At 51.7% G+C, this 25,425-nt stretch overlaps 1 protein-coding gene across 6 annotated transcripts in view; it reads left to right on the top strand.

Annotated features, from left to right (window-relative positions):
* RPH3AL (rabphilin 3A like (without C2 domains)) overlaps positions 1-6,639 on the top strand; it is a 142,496-nt gene extending 135,857 nt beyond the window's left edge. For all 6 annotated transcript variants that reach the window (XM_010958216.3, XM_074343203.1, XM_074343204.1 and 3 more), the window contains 3 exons: positions 2,503-2,616; positions 3,661-3,807; positions 5,508-6,639. In XM_010958216.3, coding sequence (XP_010956518.2) covers positions 2,503-2,616; positions 3,661-3,807; positions 5,508-5,542 — 296 coding nt within the window. In that variant the 3' untranslated portion in view covers positions 5,543-6,639. The remainder of the gene's footprint in view (positions 1-2,502; positions 2,617-3,660; positions 3,808-5,507) is intronic.
* Positions 6,640-25,425: the final 18,786 nt, after the last annotated feature.

Below are 25,425 nucleotides of genomic sequence, written 5' to 3' on the forward strand. Positions count from 1 at the left end.
GCCCTGCCCTCAAGGAACCATGCAATCTGCAGGGGGAAACACACACAGAACACTTAAAGCAGGAAGTGGTTGCTGCCATTGTAGCAGAACACACAGGGCATTCAGCCAGCCAGGTGGCGGCTTCCTGGAGAAGGTGGTACCCAAACTGAGCCAGAAGAGGGCATTCTGGGCAGAGGGAAGCCAGTCACTGTGGGAGGTGCTGACTGACCATTTGGCAGGAGCTCTAGGCCGTGTGGGGCTGGAGGAGCCCCAGGTAGGAGAGCAGATTGTGTGGGGTGGGTTGAAGATGTAGACAGAGGGCAGGAATTTTGGCTTGATCCCGTAGGTCACGGAGAGCCTGTAAAGAAGGGGGAGCCGGGATTTATGTGTTAGCAGAGCCTCCCCAGCTGTGCAGAGGGAGGTGCCTGTGGATGGTGCCCGGGCAGGGGGAGGAAGGTTGCTGCAGGAGTCCAGGCTGGAGACATTGCGGCCTTGAACTAAGTAAGAGCAGCGACCAGGGTGAGGAGGCCACTGATTCAAGCCCCACTTAGGTGATGAAACTGGCAGGAGGTGGGGATGAGGGAGAGGGAGGAGCCAACAAGTCATCAGAGCTTCCTGAAGTACCTACTGTGTGCCAGCCACTCTGCTGTGGAAGTACAGGGTGGAGAATCTCTTAGTCTGAAGTGATCAGGCAGCTCCAGCCCCTCTGGTTACTTAGCACTGGGACCTAGGACATCCTTAGCTGAAAGGTGACATGAGCTGAAGGCATGAAGGCTTTTCAGAAGGCTCTAGATCCGGTTGGAAGCTACCTGGCACAGGTCCTGCTGTTTGCCCTCCTGAGCCCACAGTCGGTTTCCCTCACTGACCGGGCTCTTCCCCTTGCCGGGCGTTAACACGGTTTCCGGTTTCTCCTCTACACGCTGCTCCAAAGGGGCCTGGAGCAGCAGATGAAACCTACTAGCCGCCCTTGGTATAGACTGATTTTGTTTCCGATCTCATCCCCCACCAAACAGGTCCCTATGGCTCAGGGATGTTTTACAGATCCAGTAGGATCATGCTCACTAGGTGCCTAGCACAGTGCCCGGCAGAACACTCAACCCCTCCAAACTCCCTCCGTAACCAGCATCTTTCATTTCTGGGTTAAGACACACCGACTTGTACCCAACCCGCTGAGTTAGTCACCTGTGAGAGCTGGTCACCTGTGATCCCAAACCTTTCTGTGTGGCTGTACTTGCTATAACAATTACATTATTTCATTAAATGTCGTGTAAACTGATGGAAAGAGTCAGGAAAGACAGAGTTGTTTCATTAAAACCAAGACTTCGGAAAGTCTTGATAGAAACCACTTGCTTGAAAAAAAAAAAAAAAGCTGTTGAATTAGGTGTGGGCAGCACAGCTGTAAAAAAAAACAGGAGAAAGCAATGGAAAACGGAGAAGGACTCTGCCCTCATCTTGCTTTGTGGGTGTGTTTAAGCTCTTTTCCAATTTAAAGAAGCTGAACCTTGGAATCACAGACAACTCAGTGTGGATGCAGTTTAAACATGAGAGACCATGTGGGCCAATCTCAGAGAAGCACCCAAGCCCTACATCAAAAGCCTGGCGAGTGGATGTACATTTCTCTGCTTAAAATTAAAAGAGTGTTTAATGTATGAGTAGATCCTGTTTTATGACTCCCACTGTTGATTTACCAGCCAAACAGGGTCCCAGTTAGTCCAGAAAAGAGGATTTCTACCACAGTGGGTGTTCACTGTGAGAGCTCCCCTCCTCCTCCCTCTCCTGGAATCCCAGCCCCATCAGCCTGGCTCCCTTCTGCATTCCCAAGACCCCACTGGGAGTGACTGGATGAGCTGGGATGAGAGCCCGGGCCTGCTGCTCCTGGTTCAGTTTTTCCAGCATGATCAGAGTAGTCACAAACAGGGGCTGTGGTGCTAGCCTGCCAGGGTAAGAAGCCCACCTTGGGCAAATGCCTCGGTTTCCTTGCCTATGAAATGAGGACAGTGCTATTTCCTACCTTGCGGGGTTGTTCTGAGGCCTCCGTGAATTTGCGTACATCAAGCTGCCTGGAGCCCTCTGTCAGGGTCAGCAGTTAGGACAGGGATTCTCATTCCTGCAGAGCCTGGCTGTGCAACCTTAAGCATTGCCAAGTGCAAATGTCAGAGCAGCTGTGACTACACCAAAGGCCATAACGAGCTTCTCCCAGCAGGAGGCTTCTGATTCTGCCCCAGGGAGGGGGCAACCTGTGGAGATGGCTGCCCAAGGTGTGAGCCCTCCCTGCTGGTGCTGGTGACATTGGGCCTGAGTCCCAGCCTCCTCGCACTGGTACTCACCTCTGACTGGCAGGCAGGAGTTCCCTGCTGTCCCCCTCCCTGGACCGTTGTTCCCGTGCCCCAAACACAAGGGCCAGCGGAGGTTCTGTGCCACTTTGTCCTGGCAGGAGGAGGCCTGCCCGGTCTCCTCTGTCCAGCATGGCTGCTGGTGGTGGCCAGTGAGGGGTGACCTCCTGTGCTGGTGTCTCTTTTCCAGTGGTTTCCAGCGACAGCGACAGCGATTCAGCTCTCAGCTCCTCCAGCATAGAGGATAGACACCCGCCTGCTGGGGTCAGGGACCCAAAAGGTGACAAACCTGGTGGGGAATCAGGTAAGTGTGGGAAGTGGCACTGTTGTTCCCCAAGCCCAGGTGCAGTGGCCTTGCTGCTTCCTCAGGCTACCAGGAGTCTATGGAGTTGTTCTAGATCAGGGAGGCGCAGTGGGTCTGGGGCTGAACTGGGATATTTGCAAGACATTCCAGGAGGCTGATTTTTGTACATACAAAGAAGGGTTTTTAATAACTGCCCCAAACTGGAAGGAAATGGAAGGCTGGGTGATCTGCCAGCACTGGTATGGAAGGAATTCCTGCTGGGGTGGCAGTCTGGGTGAGTGCCTGGCAAGTGCCTGGTGCACGTGCTTCTACTCCCCCTCCTGTGCCCAAAGCAGACATTACTAGTTGATTGTGGTTCTCTCTCCCACAGAGCCTGACATGGCCTCCGAATCCTCCTTGGCGCAGTTTTCCCAGTGATCAGTATCAGTAGGCAGGGATAATGTGTAAGGTGAAAACTGCCCCTGGACTAGATGATTTTGTAGGCCCCTTCAGGCTGAAGATTCTATCTTAGAAAAGGGTGAAGGAAACTTACCTGCCAGCCTTGGTTTCTGGGGCAGGTTTTATGCTCCTCCCCCTCCCCCCACTACTATAGCTCTTGTCCCCTCTCTTCACACCAACTCTCCACTGTGACCAAGCAGGTCTGGGAGATGGGGGAAGATGGAGAGCCTTACAGACCCCCATCTCTGCTGTCTCGGCCAGGCAGGAACTAACAACCGTGTTTGGGTGAGGATTCTTCAGTTAGTAAAGCAGCAACAAGTGGGTGAACAGAAATGCACACAGATGACTCTGGGGCCATTTGGTTGCCTTCGTAGATCAAGGACCAGTCAGCAGTGGCTAGAGAGTATGGGGTCCCGCTGGAATGTGGCAACCCTGCGAGTGGGGAGGGGGTGGCAGCTCCCAGGGGAAGGGGCTCTGGCTCCGGAGACACATGTCACAATTCCAAATGAGATTTTAGCTCAGCTCCTTGTCAGGCTGAGATCATCCCTGTCTCAGTTCAAGGACCGAAAGGACCCAGCCCTGAGCCATTCACGTGGTCTCTTGCAGGTGGCAGCGTGGAGTCACCCAAGATGGGACCCACCCGCCCGCCCAGCCACCTCTCTGGGAGCCAGAGCAGCCTGGCCAGCGAGGCTGGGACAGGCTCTGCAGACCCGCAGTGGGGCACCCAGCCCTGGCCAGACCCAAAGGGCCCCGGTGAGTACCACCCCGCTTCTTCCAACCCACCCATCTCCTCTCCATCTGCTCTCCTCCGCCCCCATCAGTGCTTCAGAGCTGGAGAGGCGAGGTGGTGTTTTCAGTCCTCTGTGTTTACTGAGTATCGTGCTGGGTGCTAGGGGAGCAGAGGTGAGCTGGACCCCATCTGCAGTGAACAGAAACAGGGACCCAAAATAATAATGGTGACCATTCCTCTCCATTCTCGGTAACTGGAACAACAGTTGTTATGTGCCCTGCTTTATAAAACGTATCACCTTTCATAGTATTTCCATGAAGCTGAAGTAACTCTGTTCTGAGAGCATCTGTATGCGCCCAGCCTGGGTCAGGTGCAGTGGGGGACAGTCCTTAACCTCCAGAAACCTACCGAGCCAGCTCACCCAAAACAGCCCAGGCCGGGGCAGGACAAATCCTAAGAGGGAGAATTCAGGACCCTGGAGCTGGCAGCATGGAGCCCTTGCACCTCTAAGGTCAACTTTCATTCTCTTGGCCAAGCACACAGGAGGCTTATTATCCCCATTTGATGGGTGTGGAAGCCCAGGGCAAGAACCCCAGCTGCCCCCTGCCCCGGGCAGCCTAGGATCATCATGCAGCTGAGGGGCAGGGGGTCCTCACACTCAAGCTGGAGAAAATTGTGCAGGTCCACATTCGGCCCCTAATCTCTTTTAAGAAAGAATCTCCAGCTGGAGTTAGTGCCTCTCCAACCAGAGGACCCACAGACACACACTGCTGATCCCCCAGCCTACATGGACAGGGTGGCTGCAGGAGCCTGAGTGCCTGGCACTACCCACTGGGAAACCACGCAGGGGCTCTCGTCCCCTGACCCTTTCCCCTCCTCCCTCATTCCCCACCTCAATGGTTCCCAGGAAGAGAAGCTGTAGGTCATGAGAGAGACCAACACAGATGTGATGGTGGGTAGGCAGGTCTCAGGGAGAGGGAGGCACCTTGGGCGTTGCCTGGAGCAGACCCTCTCCCCTCCCTCTCGCCTCCTGAAATCCTCCACTGAAGGCAGTTTGAAATCCACCAGTTTCAAGTTCTAGTCCCAGCCCTGCCACCCATCCCCATGTGAATGTGGGCAAACTATCAGGCAGAATCACAGGAAACTGCATTTTTGTAAATCAGAAATAATTCAACATTGGCAATTCCATATGATTCAACTTAATATTTGATCTCTCGGCGCCCAGTTCCATTATCACTAAAGTGGGGACCACATCGTGTCCCTCTCGGGGGCTTTGAGAGGGTAAGGTCCAGGGTCCACATGGAGTGCCTCCATGAGCCGGTCTTCAGGAAATGTCCAGTAACAAATGGAGGAGGCCATATGGCCCAGCGCATAAAAAGGGTTCCAGGGCTTCAGTTGTTACTTGAAAGGGACTGGTCTGGAGGAAAGTTCTATGCTCCCATGTCCACTTGCTCCTCTGGCGTCCCAGGACCACCTCTGTTAAACAGGCGGGGTATTGATGGCCCCACTGGGCTGAGAAGACTTGCCTGCAGTGACACAGCAAAGGCAGCCCCTCCAGGGTAGCCCCTGGCTTAGTTTCAGCCGGGGAAGCCGCTTCAGGTGCGGGCCATTCCAGCAAGGAGTCCGCCTTCCCTGCATTTCATTCCCAAAGTTCCAGCTGTCACTGGGGAGGGACTCTACCTCTGCTCACCCTATAGTGGCCTTTTTTCTCTCTCTCTCAAAGGCAAAAGGCACACCTGGGCGAGTCCCCGCTGCTGACGTGGCCTCCGCCGGTCCCCTCCGCCTGCCCTGGGCAGAGGCATGTTTGGTGCGTGGAGCAGACTTTCCAGTGGAAGAGCCTGAGAGGGAGAGAGAGAGGGAGCTGGAGCCAGGCCCTCCCCGGCTCCTTCCCGACCAGTCCTGAAGGCCTGTGCCGCCCAGCCCTGCCCAGCGTGACCTCTGACTCAACATCCAGTGTTTTGGGGGCTGAGTCCGCTTTCCCCCACCCACTGCCTTTCTGCACCCTTCTCTCTCGGGAACTCCCCTCTTCCACCCCGACCCCAGCGACTCCACTCAGCCATGGCCTTTATTTATTGCCCTCCCCCAACCCCTAGGCCACCCCTGTGTTCATTTTCAGTTTGCTCTCGTCTTGGCTGCACCGGAAGGGCATTCGAAAACACTGTGTGGGGCCTTCCCATATGCACTGCAGTTTCTGAGGGTGCCAGGCAGGGCCTTCTCCATAGTTGTATTAATGGAGGAAGACATCCTACCCTGAGCGGTACCCGTCACAGCTGAACGTGGCCCCCAGAAAGGAGCTGTGAGCAGGTGGGATGAGAGGTCCACCCGCCCGTCCCTCCCCCTGCAGCTCCGGGAGTGGAGCAGCCTTCTCCCTCTTGGCTCAGGAGCTACTGCTAAGCCTGGCCAGCTGGTAGGTTTCTTGGAAGGCCTCCTTGGCCTCCCCGGCTTTGCTCAGCCTCTCACTGGGTGGTGGAGCTGGGAAGGGTTCTGGTGAACTCTGTGAATTCGCTCACTGGAAAGCAGCCTTCAGCTGAGTCCCCTGCTGGGGCGTGAACCTCCCTAAGCCATTAATTCACTTCTCTTCAAAAAATATCTAATAAGTGTGGGCAGATGCTTCTAGAAAACCCTTTCCCTGAGGAGAGAGAACGTGTGTTTATGTGTGTGCGGTGCCCACACCCTCCCGTCCTTCCTGCCCGCCCCCCATGCCTGGTCCTCGAAGGGCCTTCCTCTCCAGGCCCTCAGGCCCCCACCGTTAGCTCTTTTACCTTTGTCACTGGCAGACAGTAGGAAACCTCACTGTTGCCCTGCGACAAGTTATGCTTCAGAACATAAACAATAAAGATTAGAATTTGCATTGAGCCAGTGTGTTGACCAGAAGGCTACAATCGCTTGTGTTTCTGAGAGCCTTCAGTAGAGAAGTGGATGGGGGAAATATGGTACACCGATTGCGGGAACACTTGCCCAGCCGCAGGAAAAGGTGTGAGCTTGATCTGCGTGTTAGAAGGGCTCACAAAGCCAATGCTGAATGGAAAAATTGAGGCCACCTGCGTTAAAGGGAAAGTTAAGTGTGAGTACAAATAATCGAAATGACTTATACACACATGTAGGCACATGTGTAACAACGGACAAGGATGCCTGGTGAAACATGTCGACTGAACGCATCTGTATTTCCTCTGCCTCCCAGACCCCACCAAAACGACACAAAGGAGCGAAAATGGCATGAGCTACAAAGGCAGAAGGAATAGGAGAGGCGACGGCAGCAGGGAAGAGAGGTCCGAAGACTTTGGAAGATGGAAGAGCATCACTTGTTTAGTGCCAGCTTCCCGCGCTCCCCAAAGTGTCTACAAGAGGGAGAGCCAGCCATTAACAAGCCCATTCACTCTGCAGAATCCCCCAAATGCTCAGAACGTGGAGCGACCGGGTTATGCCTAAGGCGGAAGCTCAGGGTGGGTGTGAAAATAGTATCGGTTGGAAGAAGTGCCACCCAAGCCTCGTCTCCCAGCCCAGATGGCTCGTGATGGCCCTTCTCTCCCTCTGGTAGAAGACGCGTTTACAGCTGGCCAAGGTTGAGCTAGAAGGATTGGGTTTGGGAACCCTAAGCCCAACCAAAAGCTGAGGTGAAGTGATAGTTAATGGGGAGACCCTTAGCCCTCTTCACCTGCTCATAGGTGGCTCTGTTCCCATCCAGCCCCTCCCCCACCCCCACGGCAGGACATTATTGAATTTCTCTCTGGGAAACTGACCAAAGAGAAAAGACAGACAGATGCTGAAATTGGTGATTCCCCCATCTCTGCCCAGTCACCATCGTGAGGCCCCCATTCCCAAGCCCCTCCCAGGTGTACAGAGCTTCCTGTTAGCTTTGCCATGTTGCACTCATAGTTAACCAAAACCAACAGCTGAAGACACAGTGACCCCAGCACACAGAAGAAAGGGGTCAGAGAACAATCCTCTGAAGATATTTGCCCTTGAAACAGGAAGAAAAGAATGTTATTTTTCAAAAGGCACTGTTAAAGCTCTTGAAAATTAAAAGATAAATATATAATAGCACAAATGTTTCAATGCATTAGAAGGGGTGGAAGATGTGAGAAAATCTCCCAGAAAATGAAACACCAAAACAAAGAAATGTAAAAGTAGGAAGAAAAAGTCAAGACATTCGGACAACCAAAAGATCAGATCCATCCACACAGAATGTCTCACCTCCAACTAACAGGAATTTCAAACCAAGAAGGAGAAAATAGAGGAGAGAAAATTGTGGAAGAAATGACACAAGAATATCTCCTAGGACTGAAGGAAACACTCTTTTGTAGAGAAAGAACTCACCACGTGCCGCGCACAGTGATGTAAAACCATAGCCATGTGGACGGCTGCCACCATTGTGAGTTGCCGTGTGACAATACCTGGCCTGCAGCCGCAGCGTCATACCTGTCACCTGAAGTCTTGCTAAAAGAGACTCTCACCCCCTAGGTCTGGGCCGGGGGCTGAGCGTGTATGTCTGTCTGGCTCCCAGCTGATGCTGCTGGCTGGAGGACCACACTCTGAGGCACCCTGGTCCAGGGCAGTGGCTGTCACCACTGGCAGCTCTTTGGAATCACTTGGCAAGCTTTATAAACACTCACGCTGGACGCGCCCCCCAGACGTGCCCCCAAAGATTCTGGTTTAGTCAGTGTGGGGCCCAGCCTTGACATCAGGATGACTCCATGTGCTGGCAGGACCGAAACTCTTCTATGTGGGTTCCAGAAGACATGCACGGGATGTTTGGAGCAGCACTTTTTATTAGCTGAAAACTGGAAACAACCTAAATACCACGCTGAGCAAAGGAACAGATGGCAGAAAAAATAAGTACGTTATGACACTGTCTACACAGAGATTTTTAAACATGCAAAAATGTTATATATTAACATATATTTTATGCAGTGGAAGAATAAAATGCATAGGAAGGATAAACAACAGATTTCAAGATACATCTTGAGAAGAAGAGGCATTAGGAGGGGTTTTTATTGGTAGTGTTTTCTTAGTCTCGATGATGGATGGGTGGATTTGTAATATAATATTTCATTATATGTTATATTTGTATTACTTTTGTATGTCTGAAATCTTTCAGAATAAAAAAAAAAATTAGAGAACCATAGGAAGCCTTATCATGAAATTTCAGGACACCAGGGGAAAAAAAATCCTAAAGAAAAAAAATCCTAAAAACTTAGAGAAAAAAAATTTAAAGCAGGTCATACACCAAGGGTTAGGCATTAAAATGGCTTTGAAATTCTCAAAGCAGATTTTGAAGCCAGAACATGATGAAACAGTAGCTTTTGAATTCTGACAGGAAATTATTTTTAATCTGGATTTATATCCACCCAGATCTCAATAATGGTAGAATGAAGATATTTTCAGACTTGAGTTGTTGGGGTTTTTTTCCTTAATTTACCTCCCATACATTCTTTCTCAGGCAGCTACTACAGGATGTGCTCCAGCCAAACAACGGAGAATACCAGGAAAGAGGATATGGGGGAAACAGGAAACTGGAGATCTGACACAGGAGAGGGGCAGAGAGAGTCCCCAGAATGATGGCAGTGGCTGTGTGGCTGGACCAGAGACCAAGGCCAGCCAGCCCAGACTGGAGGATGAGGACAGAGGAGATACACAAGAATGTACAAAAAGGATAAGAAGCATACATGTGTTGGGGAGATTGTCTATGATCTCATGATATTTTACAATATACCAGGACATATATAATAATATATAAAACTGCAGAATCAAGAAATAGAATCAGCATGAGATTTCAATACAAAGGTAAACACCAGCAGAAGCAGCTAAGAGTTCTAAGTGTTGCCTAGAGACAGACTTGAGAGGGGAGCAGAGGATTGCTGCCCTGTGTTATAAACTTTGTAGGACAGTTTTTAAACTTTACACTGTATTACATTTCTAACAGTGGAATTTTTAATGGGAAAATACATATCAAACAGGATAAACCCACAGAGTGAAGGTGAGAGCCCTGAGGCCAAAGCACGTAAGTAAGGTAAGGAGGTGTTGAGGACTTGCCTAGCAGGGAAAATACAGCCCCCGGGGTCACTATATCCAAATATCCAGCCTGTAAGGGGCTGTTGCCTCTGCCTCCCGGCTCTCAGATACCTCAGTGCTGGGACAAACATCCCCTTAACCCCTCAGACCTGATGCAGCACAAGCCACCACACTCAGCTCCCACCAGAACCCTGTGCCTGGACCAAACCCAGTCCAGGAGAGAGACCCAATCCCTGCAGCCCCCTGTGAGTCCCAGATGTGTTTCCTAGAGATGCGTCACAGGGTTGATAGGGTTCTGAAGCAGTTTTATCACGAGTTCACCCCAGAAGCCCTCAGCTTTAAGGCAGAAATGGGACAGATCTCCCTACCGGGCTCTGGTTGCTGCCAGGAGTCAAGGGTACTTTGTGGGCTGGTCTGGGAACCAAGAATTCCTTCCTTTACAGAAATGCTTTCTGAGTCTCAAGCAACCAACTTATAAATTAACTTTGGGACCTGAGACTCTCCTGGCTAGGAGTGGAGGGTGTTCTGTGTCTTCTGTAAAAATCAGGAAGCAAAGAAATTTGATTTGTCCCAAAACCAGATAACCAAGTGGTCCCTCAAAGAGGCCACAGGGGGAAAGCTCAGGAACTTTGGACACCTGGGTTCGAATCCCAGCTCCACTACTTAGTACCTGAAATTATGGGTAATCCTCTGTCACAGCTTCCTCATCTGTAAAATGGGGATAATACCTTCACAGGATCCTGGTGGAAGTTAAAAACCTGAAAGCCCATGGAAAACTCCTACCACTGCTGTTAGTTATGACTCCCATAGAATTCAGATGTGGCACTTGCCTCGGGAGTTGTTCAGGGATGTAAGGAGGTAAGTGCATGGAGCCTGAGGCACAGAGATGGTCATGCTCTTCCCTTCAGGGAATGATGACTGGGCAACATTGACTGGGCAGCATTTGGGGTGCCAAGTGCAGTGGTAGTGGCTGAGGTTCGGTAGGAGACAGAACAGACGTCGTCTCCACCCTCCTGCGGCATCGGAATCACCCACTGGCCTTGTTAAAACACAGATCCCTGGACCCCACTGCAGAGCTTCTGTCTCAGAGGTCCAGGGCGGGGCTGAGGACATGCATTTTCAAGTTCCCGGGTGATGCTGATGCTCCTCGTTGGGAGGCCAACTTGGAAAACCTCAGCCCTGGTGGAACAAGTTGATCAATGTCTCCTTGGACTGACACCCCCCAGACCAACCCAGGCAGAAGGAGACGAGCCTGGGACTGAGCCCTGCTGCCTCATCCCACCCCCTCAACAGAGATGCCGCCCCCAGCTGTTCCTTAGCCTTGGAGGAAAAGAGCATTCACAGCCCCAGCAGGTGAGAGTCATTTCCACCCACAAAGGTGGGGGCTGGCATCTTCCCCAAACAAGAAAACGCCCACTTTCTGGTGTCGCATCCCTTGGTTCCCAGAAGCCTGCAATCTCTACTTCTGCCTGTTCCTGCCTCTCCAGGGGACTGTCTGCTGCATGCTCTGCCCCAGAGCCGGAGTGCAGCAGGCAGCAGAGAGGAGCGCTGCCAGGCGGAAGGCTCATCAAGGACTCCAGGCAGTGCCCTCGCTCACTTCCCTCACCGCCCCCGCCTCCTCACACAACTTTGTTTGCTGACAACAAACAGAGCCCTCAGTTCCACTGAGCCAGGCCAGGGAAGCCAAAGCGTTTTGCTGAGTCATAACTATCATGGCCACCATCTGTTGAGTCAGGCACCTGCTTTGAGATTTAGAGATGCTCACCCCACTATGAGGCAGATACTTTCGATGCTCCCATTTTACAGAAAAGGAAACTGAGGCCCAGGGAGGTCAAGAGAGACTGTCTTTGAGTGCAGAGCAGTCGGATACGGTTGCCAAAGACCATGCTCAGTGCAGTGGGGGCGAGGGGGCATTGCTAGTGAGAACAAGTCAGGAGAGGGAGCTGGGTGCAGGCAGAGAAGGGCACAGGTTGAAACTTCTAGATGAATAGGGTAAAATCAGCCCCTTGTCCCGCTGGGGTATTCTCCCACTGCTAATGTAACAAATGAGAATAACCCTCAATGGCTGCACAGAGATTTTGCCCCCATGTCGGACACTGTCTCCTGCCCCTGGCCCACATGGCGGAGAATATCTTGTGCTCTTGGGAGTCTGCCCAGGATAGGTTCAGTGGAGTGGCTGTCTTTTCAGGCCACGTATAGGCAGGTGCATTTGGCTTACGAGGGTTTCCAGAAGCTTCCATCAATCAAGTAGCCTCAACACCTTTGGAGTCAGAGCCTGTCTCTGGACTGACCCGCACCTCCTCCCAGGGCTGTGGGGGCCGCCCCGAACATGACCCCTGAACTCCAGAACAGGGAAACTGCAGCTCCACAGTCCCCACCCCCCGTCCATCTCCACTGTCAACCCTACACGACTGTCTTGTCTTCCACACCACCTGCCCATCTTTCCTGTTTTTTTTTCTTTATTTTTTTGTTGTGGTAAAATGCATATAACATAAATTTACCATTTTAACCATTTTTAAGTGTAGAGCTCGTACATTCACATTCTTGCGCAGCCATCACCACCGTTATCTCCAGAACTTTTTCATCCTCCCAGAATGAACTCTGTGCCTGTTGAACACTAACTCCCCATTCTTCCCTCCCGCACCCCCTGGCACCCCCATTCTCCCTTCTGTCTCTATGAACTTGGCTACTCTAGGTACTGCTTACAAGTGGAATCATATAGTATTTGTTCTTTTGTGTCTGGTTTATTTCACTTAGCTTAGTATTTTCAAGATCTATCCATATTGCAGTCTGTGTCAGAATTTCTATCCATTTTATGGCCAAATAATATTCCATTGGCTAGAAGTATGACATGGTTTATCCATTCATCTGTTGATGGACATTTGAGATCTTTCCACCTTCTGGCTATTGTGAGTAATGCTGCTGAGAACATTGATGTACAAGTATCTGTTTGAGACCCTGCTTTTAATCCTTTGGGGTGTCTCCCCAGAAGTGGGATTGCTGGATTATGTGGTAGTTCTAACACTTAACTTTTTGAGGAATCACCATTGCTTTCCCACAGCGGCTTCACCATCTTCCATCCCCACCAGCAGCGCACAAGACTCGGCCTTTCCTTCTAAAGCAGGATGCTGTCCTCCTGCGTCTCTCTGCCCCCTGTGGCTCATGGCAAGGGAAACAGCAGTCACCCAGGGACCTTGGCTGCTCCCTCAATGTCTGGAACCCCACCGGCCTCAGTGCCGGCCTCCCGGGCCCACGCACAACCTGTGTGGTCACGCAGGACCCCAAGCTCAGTTTAATGCTCTGTTGTTGCTTCTTGAAATTCTCAATAATGTTGGATAAAGGGCCCCACAGTTTCATTTTGCACTGGGCCCTGCTGATTATGTAGCTGGTCCTGGCTGTTCTTTCTGGGCACAGACTGTGTAAGTGTATGGCCAGATCCATAGTCAAGGCCTGACGGTGGTGGGGAGTGGTCCTCACACTCTCTGCTGAGGGGCTGCCTGGGGACACCGGTCATCGTGGCCCTGCTGCCAGCCCATCTGTGAGACAGGAGAGCTGAACTAAATAGAGAGTTTTCTAAATGTGTCCCCAGAAGTCTCTGCGGGGGTAGTCCCAGGAGGTAGTTTGGGACCCATCCCCACCCCTACTGCCAACATAGGGGCATCAGGGGGCCAGATGAAGGTTCCCTCTGCAGGAGGGGTGCCCCAGGCACCACACACACACACACGCACGCACGCACGCATGCAGTCACACAGGCACAGAAAGATCCAACTGTTTATAAAACATGTGTGACCAGTCAGTTCAAATTGCTCATCTGAGGATCTTCTGCACACGGGAGGGATAAGACTAAAGGAAAACCTGGCACTGGCCTTGCCCAGACCATGTGGGGAGAGGGACCCTGCCGGGCAGACATTGGCAGAGCCCTGGGCAAGGCTGTTCCCTGCGGAGAAGGGCCTCAGTGCTCCAGTTTCCTCATCCCTGTCCCTTCCCCAGCAGCTGACTTGCAGATGGCCGGTACTCTGGCCTGCACACGCCCAGCCCCACCCCCAGGCTGCCTGGTGCAGAAAGCCAGGGAGAGCATGGTGGCCCCATCAGTACTGGGAGAGGGGGAGAAAAGAGGGGGTGGGGGCTGGAAGAACCCAGGGAGACCCAGACAAGCCGCCCTGCGGCAGGCAGCACCGAGACAGGCGGAGCTCTGAGCTCTTTGATGCAGACCCCAGGATGTCTGCAGCTTCTTCAGCGCCAATTACTGGAGAAATAATTCAGCGTGCTCACCTCCTGCCTCTCAGCAGACACTCTTTGGGGACATTTTAAATCTGACTGTACCTACTGAGCAGCTGACAAATGAGGCCTCTCCCTTCCCCCGTCCCTCCTTCCAGACTGCCGTCTCCTCTGCCCCTCTACCCAGGCTCTTTAATGGGGAAAAGGGAACATAAAGCTGGGTGTTGTCATCCCTGCCCCCAAAGCAGGGTCTGCTGGGATCAGGGCCCTGCACCTGCAGCTGAGCAGAGTTCCCTGGAGTCCGTCCCCCAACTCCCACCCCCACCCCTGGCTCCTTAAAGGCAGGGTTATGTCTTATTCATCTCTGAGTCCCTGGTTAGCTGTCAAGAAATATTGCTGGGTGGAGAGATGGGTAAGCGGGAAGGTGGATAAGTGGGCGGACAGGGTGGATGGAGGGAGGGAGGGAAAGATGGAGGTATAGGGGGAGGGAGGGAGGCAGGGAGAGGTAGATGGAGGGAGGAATGGACAGATGGAGTGTTGGGCAGATGGATGGAAAGATAAGTGAAGGTTTATTATGTGTGGACCATATATTGAAAGATATATGAGAGGATGGACAAAAGGATGGACTGCTGTCCTGAGGGAGGATGGATGGACACACTCCCAAGTCCAGGCCCATCTGTTCCCCATCCCTAGGGAAAGGCCAGCAGGTCAGAAGCCTACACTTTCCCCAAACTGTGGGGTCCCCTGCCTGGGGCTCACTCGATTCCAAGCAGCTGATAGGCTCCCAGGGAAGAGCTGACATTGAGACAAACCCAGGCTGCTGAGGACCCAGTCCTCAGGTCCTCCATTGGTAACCTGCCTGGGCACCAGGCCAGCCTCCAGACCCCACAGCAGCTGCTGCCTGGGGGGCGGGGGTAACAAGTCTGGCTGCCCACCCAGTCCAGCTCCCACTCCAGGCTGGGCCACTTGCTGGGGTCTATGGAAGGTAGGAGGGCCTGTGTCAGGATCTTAACCCCGTGCGCCCCTCTAGCCTGTCCCAGCAAACCCCCTACCAGAGTTTGCAGGATATCTCCTGCCCCTCCACCTTAAACCTCACAAACTCCACCCATCAAACCACTGCAACGTTCTTTGTACTAATAAAGCAACTGAAGTGGTTTTGCAGATGGGGATTAATAGGTTTATTTCACATATTAATTGCCCAACCCTAAATGCATATGCAGAGCAGCCGCTAAACTCATTCACACTGAAGTCTTTTAAAATAAATCACTCAAATATGCTGTGACACCCCACTCCTCACTGTCCTGACTCTACTGTCCCCAGAGTGTGTGAGTACAGATGGTCACCTTGCCATCATGAGCCTCGGTTTCCCTGTTCAATAAAAGGCTGAAAAGATACATGCACCCCAATGTTTATAGCAGCACTATTTACAATAGCCAAGACATGGAAGCAACCTAAATGTCCATCAACAGATGACTAGATAAAGAAGTTGTGGTATATATACACAATGGAATACTACTCAGCCATAAAAAGGAATAAAATAATGCCATTTGCAGCAACATGGATGGACATGGAGATTGTCATACTAAGTGAAGTAAGCAAGAAAGAGAAACAAAAATATCATATGCTATCACTTATATGTGGAACCCAAGGGGGAAAAAAGGACACAAATGAACTTATTTACAAAACAGAGACAGATTCACAGACATAGAAGACAAACTTATGGTTACCGGGGGGAAAAGGGGTGGGGAGGGATAAACTGGGACTTTGGGATTTGCAGATACTAACTACTATACATAAAATAGATAAACAATAAGGTTCTACTGTATAGCACAGGGAACTATATTCAGTACCTTGTAATGGCCTATAATGAAAAAGAATATGAAAAGGAATATATATATGAATGACTATGTTGTACACCAGAAATTAGCACAACACTGTAAATAGACTTCAGTAAAAAACAGTAAAAATAAAAGGTGGACCAGCTATGTTCCAGGGTCTTCTGGCCCTAAAGGAGGTGACTTTGGAGCATCTGTCCTTAAACTCTGGGGTGAGAGCCAGCCTGGGGCCACGGGCCTCTCAAAGGTGTCATCTGGGAAGGAGGCCTCACTCGACAGCGACAGCGGCAGCCAGACTGCAGGGTCTGAGGTGGGTAGGGCTCGGGGCTAGAACACCAGGACCAGCCTCTCTGAAGGAGCCAGGGATGGGCGCCCTGCACAACCAGGAACAGATCCCAGATGTGGCCTTTCCTACTCCGAGTGCCTTCCCAGTCTAAACAGATCATTCAACACAGTTCCGTGTGCAACAACCGGCTATTATCTGAATGGTTGTCCCCACAGGTCCTCTTGGGGAGGGAACTGTCTTTGTTTGGGAAAATACTTTTTAAGGCTGATTGGGGAGGATCCCGAGAACAACCAGGGGCCAAGACCACAAAAGAGATAGAAAGGGACAGGGATTTAGAGGAAGGAAAAGAGGTCAGAGAGTGAAGCTAGAGAAATGGGGCGAGGCTGGGGATCCCTGAGTAGAACTGCCACTGCCCCCAACATGGCCACATGCCCCCATAGGGGGTAGGACTGGCCTGTCTTGTTCCCTGTGATGCTGTTTGCATGGCGGTGCCGTAGCCACTCCTACCCCACCCTACACACCCACGGTGTTGCCTGCACACCCAGACACCATGTGGAGATGGATCTGGGGGAAGAAGGGGCTGGATTTCACATCTGAATCCCCGTGGTCCAGAATCTTGGATCTGGAAATGATATCCACCCCACAACATGGAGTCAGCTTAGCCAAAGCAAGACCCCCGAGCCAGAGGTGATGCAAATGCTCCAGGATTTTGCGGAAATCTTAGCAAGGACTTCAGCCTTTCCCAGGATGCCCAAGTGGACTTTGAAGCCTCCTCTCCTGGATCTGAGGAGCACAGAGAATACAGATGGGGTGACCACCCATCCCAGTGTCCCCACAATTCTGGGGTTTTCTGGGATGCAGGACTTTCAGTGCCAAAGCCAGAAAAGGTCCCAGGCCCCCTGGAAAGGGTCACTCATCCTAAACAACTGACATCTGGGTTGCATGGACACGCTGGAAGCTAGACTAAACCCCTTACACGCTTCACTTCAGTTAGTCCTCACAACACTGGGAGGGGGACATATTCCTCCCACTTCACAGATGAGGAAACTGAGGCTGGGAGAGGTTACACCACTTGCACAAGATAACACAGCTAGCAAGTGGCAGAGCAAGGATTTGAAGCCCAGCCTCCTGCACTTAAGCTGTTTGCTCATCTACATGGTCCCTGAGGATGCTTAACTCGTTGAAAGTTGAAATGAGCATCCTCAAACAGCCTTACTCTGTGCCTTGGTCCAGGGCCTGGGTCTAGGAATCTCCTAGTTTTCTGGAACCACTCCCCTTCCTGCCAAAGGCTTTGCCTTCCTTGGGCCCCCTGGCTGTGGGTCCCAGCCAGCTTCTGCCACTCCCACCCATCAGCCCAGCAGAGCCCTGTGGAACTCTACTGGAGTCGGAAGAACCCCGATCTTAATCAGCCCCCTCCCCACTGGGTTCCCTGCCCTGCCCTCCATCTGCTGGCAGACCTCCCTCATCCACTCCTAGGACAGGAAATAGTATTTCCCACCTAGCCCAGGGATTTCCAGGCTGGGAATTCAAACAGCTCAGCATGGAATAGGCTCAAACAGAGTCAGCTAATGAAAATAACAAGATGATAAATTATTCCAAGGAAAGAGCGATTTTCCTTATACCCTGCTTGACTCAGAAAACACTGTGATCACAGTAGAAATTGGAGATGTCAGAGCTGGTATCTAGGGAAAGAGAAATGAAAGCATTCTGCAGGCTGCCATCAGGGCAGCCCCAGGGGTGGGAGAGAGTGTGAGGTCAATCCCAGGCCGGGCGCACAGCTGGCCCTGAGCAGGCGTGTCCTCCCTGGAAGACTTAGGCGGCAGGACCTGCCACCAGCTGGCTGAAGAGTCTAGGGACTCAAGGGCAGAACGCCCAGGTCCTGGAGTCAGACAAAGCTGTGTTCTCTTCCCAGCTCTGGCACCTGCCGGCTGTATGATCTTAGGCAAGTGACTTAACCTCTCTGAGACTCAGTCTCCTGGCAGTAACAGTAGTGAGGCTTACAAGAGATAATGTAAAACACTTGCTCTGATTGGTGCTCGTGCATAACCAGGGCAACAAATGCCCTGACCCGCCCACTCTCTCTGGCTGCTCCTGCGCCACGATCAGAGGGAAACTCTGAGTGTAGCTCCAGCAGGGGCGGACACACGACCCTGGGGCCGTCTGGGGCACCAGCCCGTGCCAAGAGACAGCTCCCCTAGGTAAGCTCCTGCCCCTGCACAGCACTGCTCATTCTGGGGGCCCCAGTCTGACCCCAGCCTCCCACCCAGCCCAGGCACTCACCCTATAGTGTTCCCCACTGTCTCTGAAGCTTCCAGACCACTGAAGTTTCTCCTTTCCCTAGTCTGTTTTTCATTTCGGTTTTATGCTTGCATTTTAGCCAATTTTGTGGAAACCTTTCTGACATGTATTAGGAAGGCCCCTTTTTTCCAGATCAACGTATAAGTGTATTGTAAGCTTTGCCGGACTACTCAGGGTGCTGTGGAAGGGAGGAGACCCCATGGCTCCCCGCACTACATGGCCCCAGGGACTCGGGCTGCTGCCTTCCCCTAAATGCTCTTGTCAACAGACCAGCCCCAGACAGTCGTCCCAGCCTCCCTTCCAACCTTCTGCGCGCTGTCTCCAGGGACACTGCCTTTGCCGTGAAAAGGAGACAATCTTTACCAAATCATTGTTCTCAATGTCTGTTAAGGCCGAAGCCTGGACTCTGAGTTGAACTCGGTTCTAAAGACTTTTTTTTTTTTTTTAACTGTTCAGAGGCCTTTGATTCCTTCACTTCCCAGGAACTGGCTGAGTTCCCAGGTGGAAGTTGCCTTGAAGTTCGACTACTGAAGAAGATAAAAAGTTTTCCTCTGTTTTGTTCTTAACTCGATCCAAAGTTTGAGCTGGTAACATAAAGGTTTCAAACATCCTGGATAGGACTTCCTCAACTAGATTGTTTTGGCAAATACAAATATGAAACTGGCGAGGACAGATACAAAAGAAGAAAGTCCCAACTCCAGGCTGAGGTGGACTGAGTGGTGGGGACCCCAAAGAGGCCCAGACTCTAGGGGGTCCATAAGCCAGAAAAAACCTTCCCGTAGATTTGGGGGCTGGCACGCAGCTGTTAACATTTTTAGCTTGCCGAATAAAAATATAAAATCATAACCATCATATGAGATCACTTTCATTTCAGAAAAGAAGGGAAAAAGAATCAAGAAAAACATTACCTCTTTTGAATGAAGGGAATTTAACTTTGTGAAAAAGTTACTACATTGTCCTCTGTTTTTCCCATTTTGCCAGTGCTGGGTAAAAACCTCATCACGAACCTGTCAACATCCTTGCTTCTGTGAACCGCCATGCAGGACCCAGGCTTGGGGGCTGGATGCCAGAACTCCTGGGTTCCAGGTTCAGGGCAGCCACTGTGCTGCCATGTGAGCTGGGACTGGGTATCCCCCCAGTCCAGGGGGAGCAGACCCACAGCCCAGCCTTGTTAGCCGTAGGATCCCAGTGCCTCAGTTTCTCCATCTTTAAAATGGCAGAAGCCACAACGTATGCCTCGTGAACCTGCCTTGAGGCCACAGGTCATGCTGCTGTGTTTGCTCTTGCCCCTTGCAGGTTTCTGTAGGTTCATGTGAGTCCCGGGACAGGAATGATCTTTAGGGACAGGAAGCATCTAGGCCAATGAGCAGAGACAGTGATTCAACTCCTGGCAACGCAGGAGTCGGGCTGGCCCTGTGGCTCCAGCAGCTCCGTGAAGTCCCTAGAGATCATGCCCAGCTCTGTTTCCCTGGAGCTGAGACTTTATTTAGCAAAGTCCCTCGCTGGCACCGGGACTGGAGGGGGATGGGGGAAAGCTGACCCAGCCCCCCTAGCAGGGAGGGGCCCCGCTCCTGATGGAGCATTTCCCAGGCCTGGACCCTGACAGAGGGGCCACCAAGGGACCCAGCAAGGCTGAACCCCCGACTCCCACCATACACACACACACACACACACACACACGCACACGCACACACGCACACAGCCATTCTCTTCATTCTTAGCACAAGGGACCCCTGAACAGTGACTCTGGTCAGGCGAGTGCGTGTGCCACTGAAAGAATTTAGAAGTTGGTTCTGACATCTCTCTCCCTTTCTGCCCAGCCTCCCCCTCCTTTCTCTCTCTCTTTTGCCCTTTTCTGTAATGAAGAGAAAAACAGCAGAGGGGACCAGAAAAGGGGGCCTGGGAGTCACACAGACCTGGGACGAAGACCCAGCTCTGCTGGTTCCCATCCCAGGGATGCCGAGCAAGTCGCTTGGCCCCTCTGAGCCACAGTGTCTCATCCATAGGATGAACGTGTTCTTGGGACATAGCTCGCAGCAGGCAAAATGCACGGATTCCGAGCAGCTGGGGAGCGGGACTGCTCTGCAGGCTCAGAGGTCAAGCGGCTGGGTTCCCGGTCTTCCATCCATTTCTAGCAGAGGGACCTTGGGCTGTTTCTCACCCTCTCTGAACTCACCTTACAGAGGTGCTCCAAGGGTTAAATGAGTGATGTGCATAAAGCTCTTAGAACCCATGGCACATAGTAGGGGCTTTATAGGGGGCAGTTGTCAAAATGTGTATCAAAAAAGCACTTAGAGAAACAGAGAAAACAACATTTAGACTTTTTTTGGAGGGATGTAAATGTTCTAAAAATTGGACTGTGCTGATGGTTGCAAAACTGTAAATTTTCTAAAAACCATTAAATCGTACACTTGAAACAGTTGAATTTTATGATGTATAAATTATACCTCAATAAAGATGTTTTTTGGGTAAAACATTTAGAGTCAGATGAAAAAGCAAGTTGCAGAATTATACATGCAGTATTGCTGCCTCTTGTGAAAAGTTTTAAACTAAATAAAACCGTATTTCTCTAATACAAGTACACATAGTAAAAATATCAAACAGAGCCTGGAATGGTATAGTGATGCCTGCTGGGTGGATGGGACTCAGGAAGGGAAATTTTTATCTGTAATTTTTTATTGTATTTATATACTTAAAGGACCAGGAAATCTAGACACTAGTCTAGGCAAAAAATCAAAGTATATAAAGGCAGGGGACACGTAGAATGAGAGAGACCCAGCATGGGTGGCTGAAGGATGGGGTGTGGTAACTTCCTATTTTGTGACCTCTGTGATGAAGTACTGGTGATTATGCTGGTGTTTGCTTTATAACTAGTCATTACACTGTGCATCTGCATTTTAGGCAATTTTCTATGTTAGAGTTCACATTTTTTTTAAGTTAAAACCTCTTTTTAAAAAAGATGAAAATTTTGGTGGATAGTGTTTTGGGGTTTGCTAAGTCAGCCTTTATACACTTGGGTATTGAAATTCAATATAATTAAAACAAAATAACCTGCCTTGCAGGATGGGGTGAAAGTTGTATAAGGTAATTGTCGCATACTGAAGTGCCTGGGGGACAGCCAGGGGGAGATGGCCCTAGGGTCCCCTTGACTGTCCCCAGTCCCCACAGGAGCAGCTGGGCTGAAGCGGCCCCTCCACCTGCCCACCAGGCTCCCAGACGTCTAGAGCACCAGGCAGACATTTGGTGGCAGAGCCTCAGACAAGCCCTCTGATTTACCAGGCTCTCCACGTCCCTGGCTGACAGATGACCCTCCGTTTCCCCCCCCTTCCCCCTCTAGATGCTGCTGTCTCCAAGGCCACAGCCTTCCCAGGGCGGGAGCTTGTGCGGGCAGGGAGGAGCCGGCCGGGCAGGCTGGCGAGGCCTCTGCGGGCCTTCCCTCCCTCCTTCCACCCAGCTGCCCTGCCTGTAACCCCAAGGTTCTCCCCAACAGCCTCAGCTGGTGCTGGTCGTCCCAGCTGCCAATATGCTCGATTCTCTCCTTCCACCATGGTGGATCAAGTGCTCGCCAGCCATGGGCTAGGCACTGTGCCAGGTTCCTGCCTCCAAGGAGCTGTCAGACAATAAACAAGAAACAGGACCTGAACACAGCTGCTTTGTTTGTGTTGTCAGGCCTCTTAGGAGATGGCTTTGAGCTGAGATCTAAAAGGTGAGAATAAGCCTCCATCAGATAATGTGGTGCAAGGATATTTTGGAGCAGTTACTGGTTAGTGCAAAGGCCCTGAGGCAGACCCAGGCTTATATCTGCTGGCCCGGACAGGGGAGGGTAGGATGAAGGAAAGGAAATGGATTCCTTTTCAGGACTAAGTACCTTCTGACAAAGCCCTGTGGGAAGAGGTCAAAGTACAATCACCACCAGCGCAACCAGGGCCCAGGACGCAGTCCCAGGAAAATCCCACTGACCTAACTGTCCTGAGCTGAAGCCTATGCCCAAAGGATCCCAAATGGCAGGAGAGGGTAGACCTACCCTCCTTGTCCCCCAGACAGATGCAGACACAGACCCACGAGCCCTAGCCCAGCCTCAGAGTTACTGAGCGACCTTGGGCAGGGCAGGTCACCTCTCTGGGCTTAGGTTTCCATGTTAACAAAGACTGGCCATGCTTGTGGAAGGCTGCCTGCTGTCCAGCTTCAGAACTCTAGGAGCAGGGGTGGTCCCCAGCCCCACTCTGGGCCTGCAGGCTGGGCTCCTGGCGGGGAATCCTGGGACTCTTCCCTGGGTGTTGGAGGCATACCAACTTTGAAAGCTACAAAGGCAGAGCAGTTCCTCCAGAAACTTGAACAAAATTCACAGAAAATGAGATAAGTGCTCTAACGTGGCCAGGGGGAAGGGGGGCGGGCATCGTGGGAGGAATGCCCAGCCTCAGCAAGGAACAACACCTGAGCAGGGGTCAAGGGCAGCACGGGTGTGTGCCTTTGGGTCAAGGGGAGGTAGGGGAGGTGAGGGCAGCAGGCAGAGGTGTAGCGGCCAGGCTGGGCCGATGGGTGTGTCTGTGCATCAGGCTGGCGTTGGGAGGGGAGGCTGGATGAGCTGTGAGGACCTGTCACTGTCCTGGAGTCTTGAACTCTAAATTCAGATGCAGTAAATCACTCCACACATTTGCCCAGAAGGCAGGGGGAGCCCATGGGTGGGAGCCTCCAGGGAGAGTGTGAGTGTCAGCAGGGCCGTCAGGCTTCCCTCCTTGCCCCAGAGGGCCCTGCTTCATACCCCGAGCTCAGCCAGGTCCACCACCAGCTGTCCTGCCTGGACCTCTTCCTCCCTCCTCCACCCCCTTTAATGACCTGACTCCCTCACCTCCACAATGCAGGACTGAGGCTGAGTCTCTGCCTCCTGTGCTGGCCAGCCAGTCTCTGAGGACCCAGAGCTGAGGACACAGACCCAGCCGTGGGGCAGGGGAGGGGGACTGCCATGGATTCGGACGCTGGGCTCTTCAAGGAGGGAGGGAGGTGAGCCCTAAGGCTTGGCCCTGAAGGAGTGTTGTCCCCTAGGCCACTGCCCGGTGAGGAAGGCGCTGGTCCAGAGCTGGCAGACGCTGTGAGAATGCTAGGCAAACCTCACCATGCTCGGCCCCCACCCCCAACACACCTGCCCAGAGCTGTGTTCTGTCACCCTCAGCTTCAGCGTGGGGCAAACTTGGCCTGGTGATGGGGGTTGGGGAAACAGTAATGTCACAGCCCTGGAGGTGACAGGGCTGAACACATCAGCATACAGATTCAGGAGCCAAACTGCCTGGGCTCAAGTGTTAGTTTTGCCTCTTTCCAGTTATGAGACCCCGGGCAATTGACTTAACCTCGTTTACTTAATGAAAACTATTTATTGTAATAATTATATGTTGATTTCAATGTATAATAGAGAAATATAACTAGCACATGAATTCCCTTCACAGATATTATGGGTAAGACAAAGCTAACTTGAGTATTTAAAGCATTCTTTAATGCAAGCTGATTTATAGTAAATAATAATGCCGGTCCCGGATGAGAAGCTGGTTTATGAGTGATGGAGGTTGGGGAATGCCAGGTTAGGGGGTCTCGCCTGCTTGGCAGTGCTTTGGGCTTTCGCTGGGGGCCTGGGACCACCCGAGGGCTTGGGCAGGTGGAGATGCAGGGACTAGCAGGCGGGAGAGTGGTCAGCAGCAAAGGGGAGCCTGAAGGATGCTGCTCTGCCCCCTGGACCAGTACCCCCTGCTCTGGCATCTGATCCCCCTGCCTGCACTGCAGACGTGATTTAGGAAGTAGCACGGCCACAGGGCACAGCAGGGCCCAGGGTGTGGCCATGGGAAGTGGTGGCTGAAATGAAGCCATTGGAAAGGCGGTTGCCAGTCGAGGAGTACTAGACCAGGGCTGTCGTGTTGGTGGGCAAAGGCGTCAGGGGCCATGAGAATGACGTGGAGGGGATGGTGGGTGTGTTGGTGGGGGCAGGAGCACAGCAGGTTGGTAAAGCCTCAAAGGGATATGGGGGAACTCCACCCGAAGGGATAGGGAGGGCCAGGGTGAGCAAGATGGTGGGAGAGGCCCAGGTCTTCGGATGTCTTATTTACATAGAAGCAGGGATCTGTCAGGCACAGGGACAGGGCTGAGAGGGAAGCAGCTGTGGAAGGAAGCATGGGGGTTGGGGAACCTCAGAGGTGCGTGGAGCACCCAGGCCACCACGTTGATGGGACCAGAGTCTTGGTAGGGAAGTAGGAAGTGCTTGGCCAAGGATGTGGCCTCAGGAGCTGGCACCTCTGCCTTCTGGGGGACTCTGGAAGTCACAGCTCCCCTATGGCAGAGATCCCTGCCTGCTGGACCCAGGTCCTGGCTCCCAGCTCCCACCAACCCCACTGTGGAGCCAGGATTAGGACTTGTCTCAGGGGCCAGAGATTCAGAGAGTGACAAATCATCATTATTTTTAAATGTTTTCATTGTAGAATAATCTTTTCCTTCTTTTTTGTTGTGGTTAGAAATCCACAACATAAAATTTACCATTTTAACCATTGCTAAGTACATGATTCAGTGGGTTAAGTACATCCACAGTGTTGCGCCCCCATCACCACCATCCATTCCCAGACCTTTCTCATCATCCCAAGGAGAAACTGTCCTCAGTAAATGATAAACCCCCATCCCTCCTCCCCAAGCCTCTGGTAATCTCTAATCTACTCTGTCTCTATGAATTTGCCTATTCTAGGCTTGGTTTTAATGGGTAATACATGTATGTAGTATAAGTACACAGAACAGAACAATTTCCCTATCCCCCAGTTCCTTTCACAGATGAAGCTTTATCAGTTTCCTATTTATTTTTCCAGAGGTATCTTATGCATACTTAAAAATATACATGTGTATATATCCTTTTATTTATATACAAAGGAAACACACTGTTTCATGCCTCTTCCTTTTTTATTAAACAGTGTATCTGCAATGAAAAGATTTTTAGTGCATCAGAATATCAGTGTACCTTCCAT

Source organism: Camelus bactrianus, chromosome 16 (genome assembly GCF_048773025.1).
Source record: "Camelus bactrianus isolate YW-2024 breed Bactrian camel chromosome 16, ASM4877302v1, whole genome shotgun sequence".
NCBI classification, from domain to species: domain Eukaryota; kingdom Metazoa; phylum Chordata; class Mammalia; order Artiodactyla; family Camelidae; genus Camelus; species Camelus bactrianus.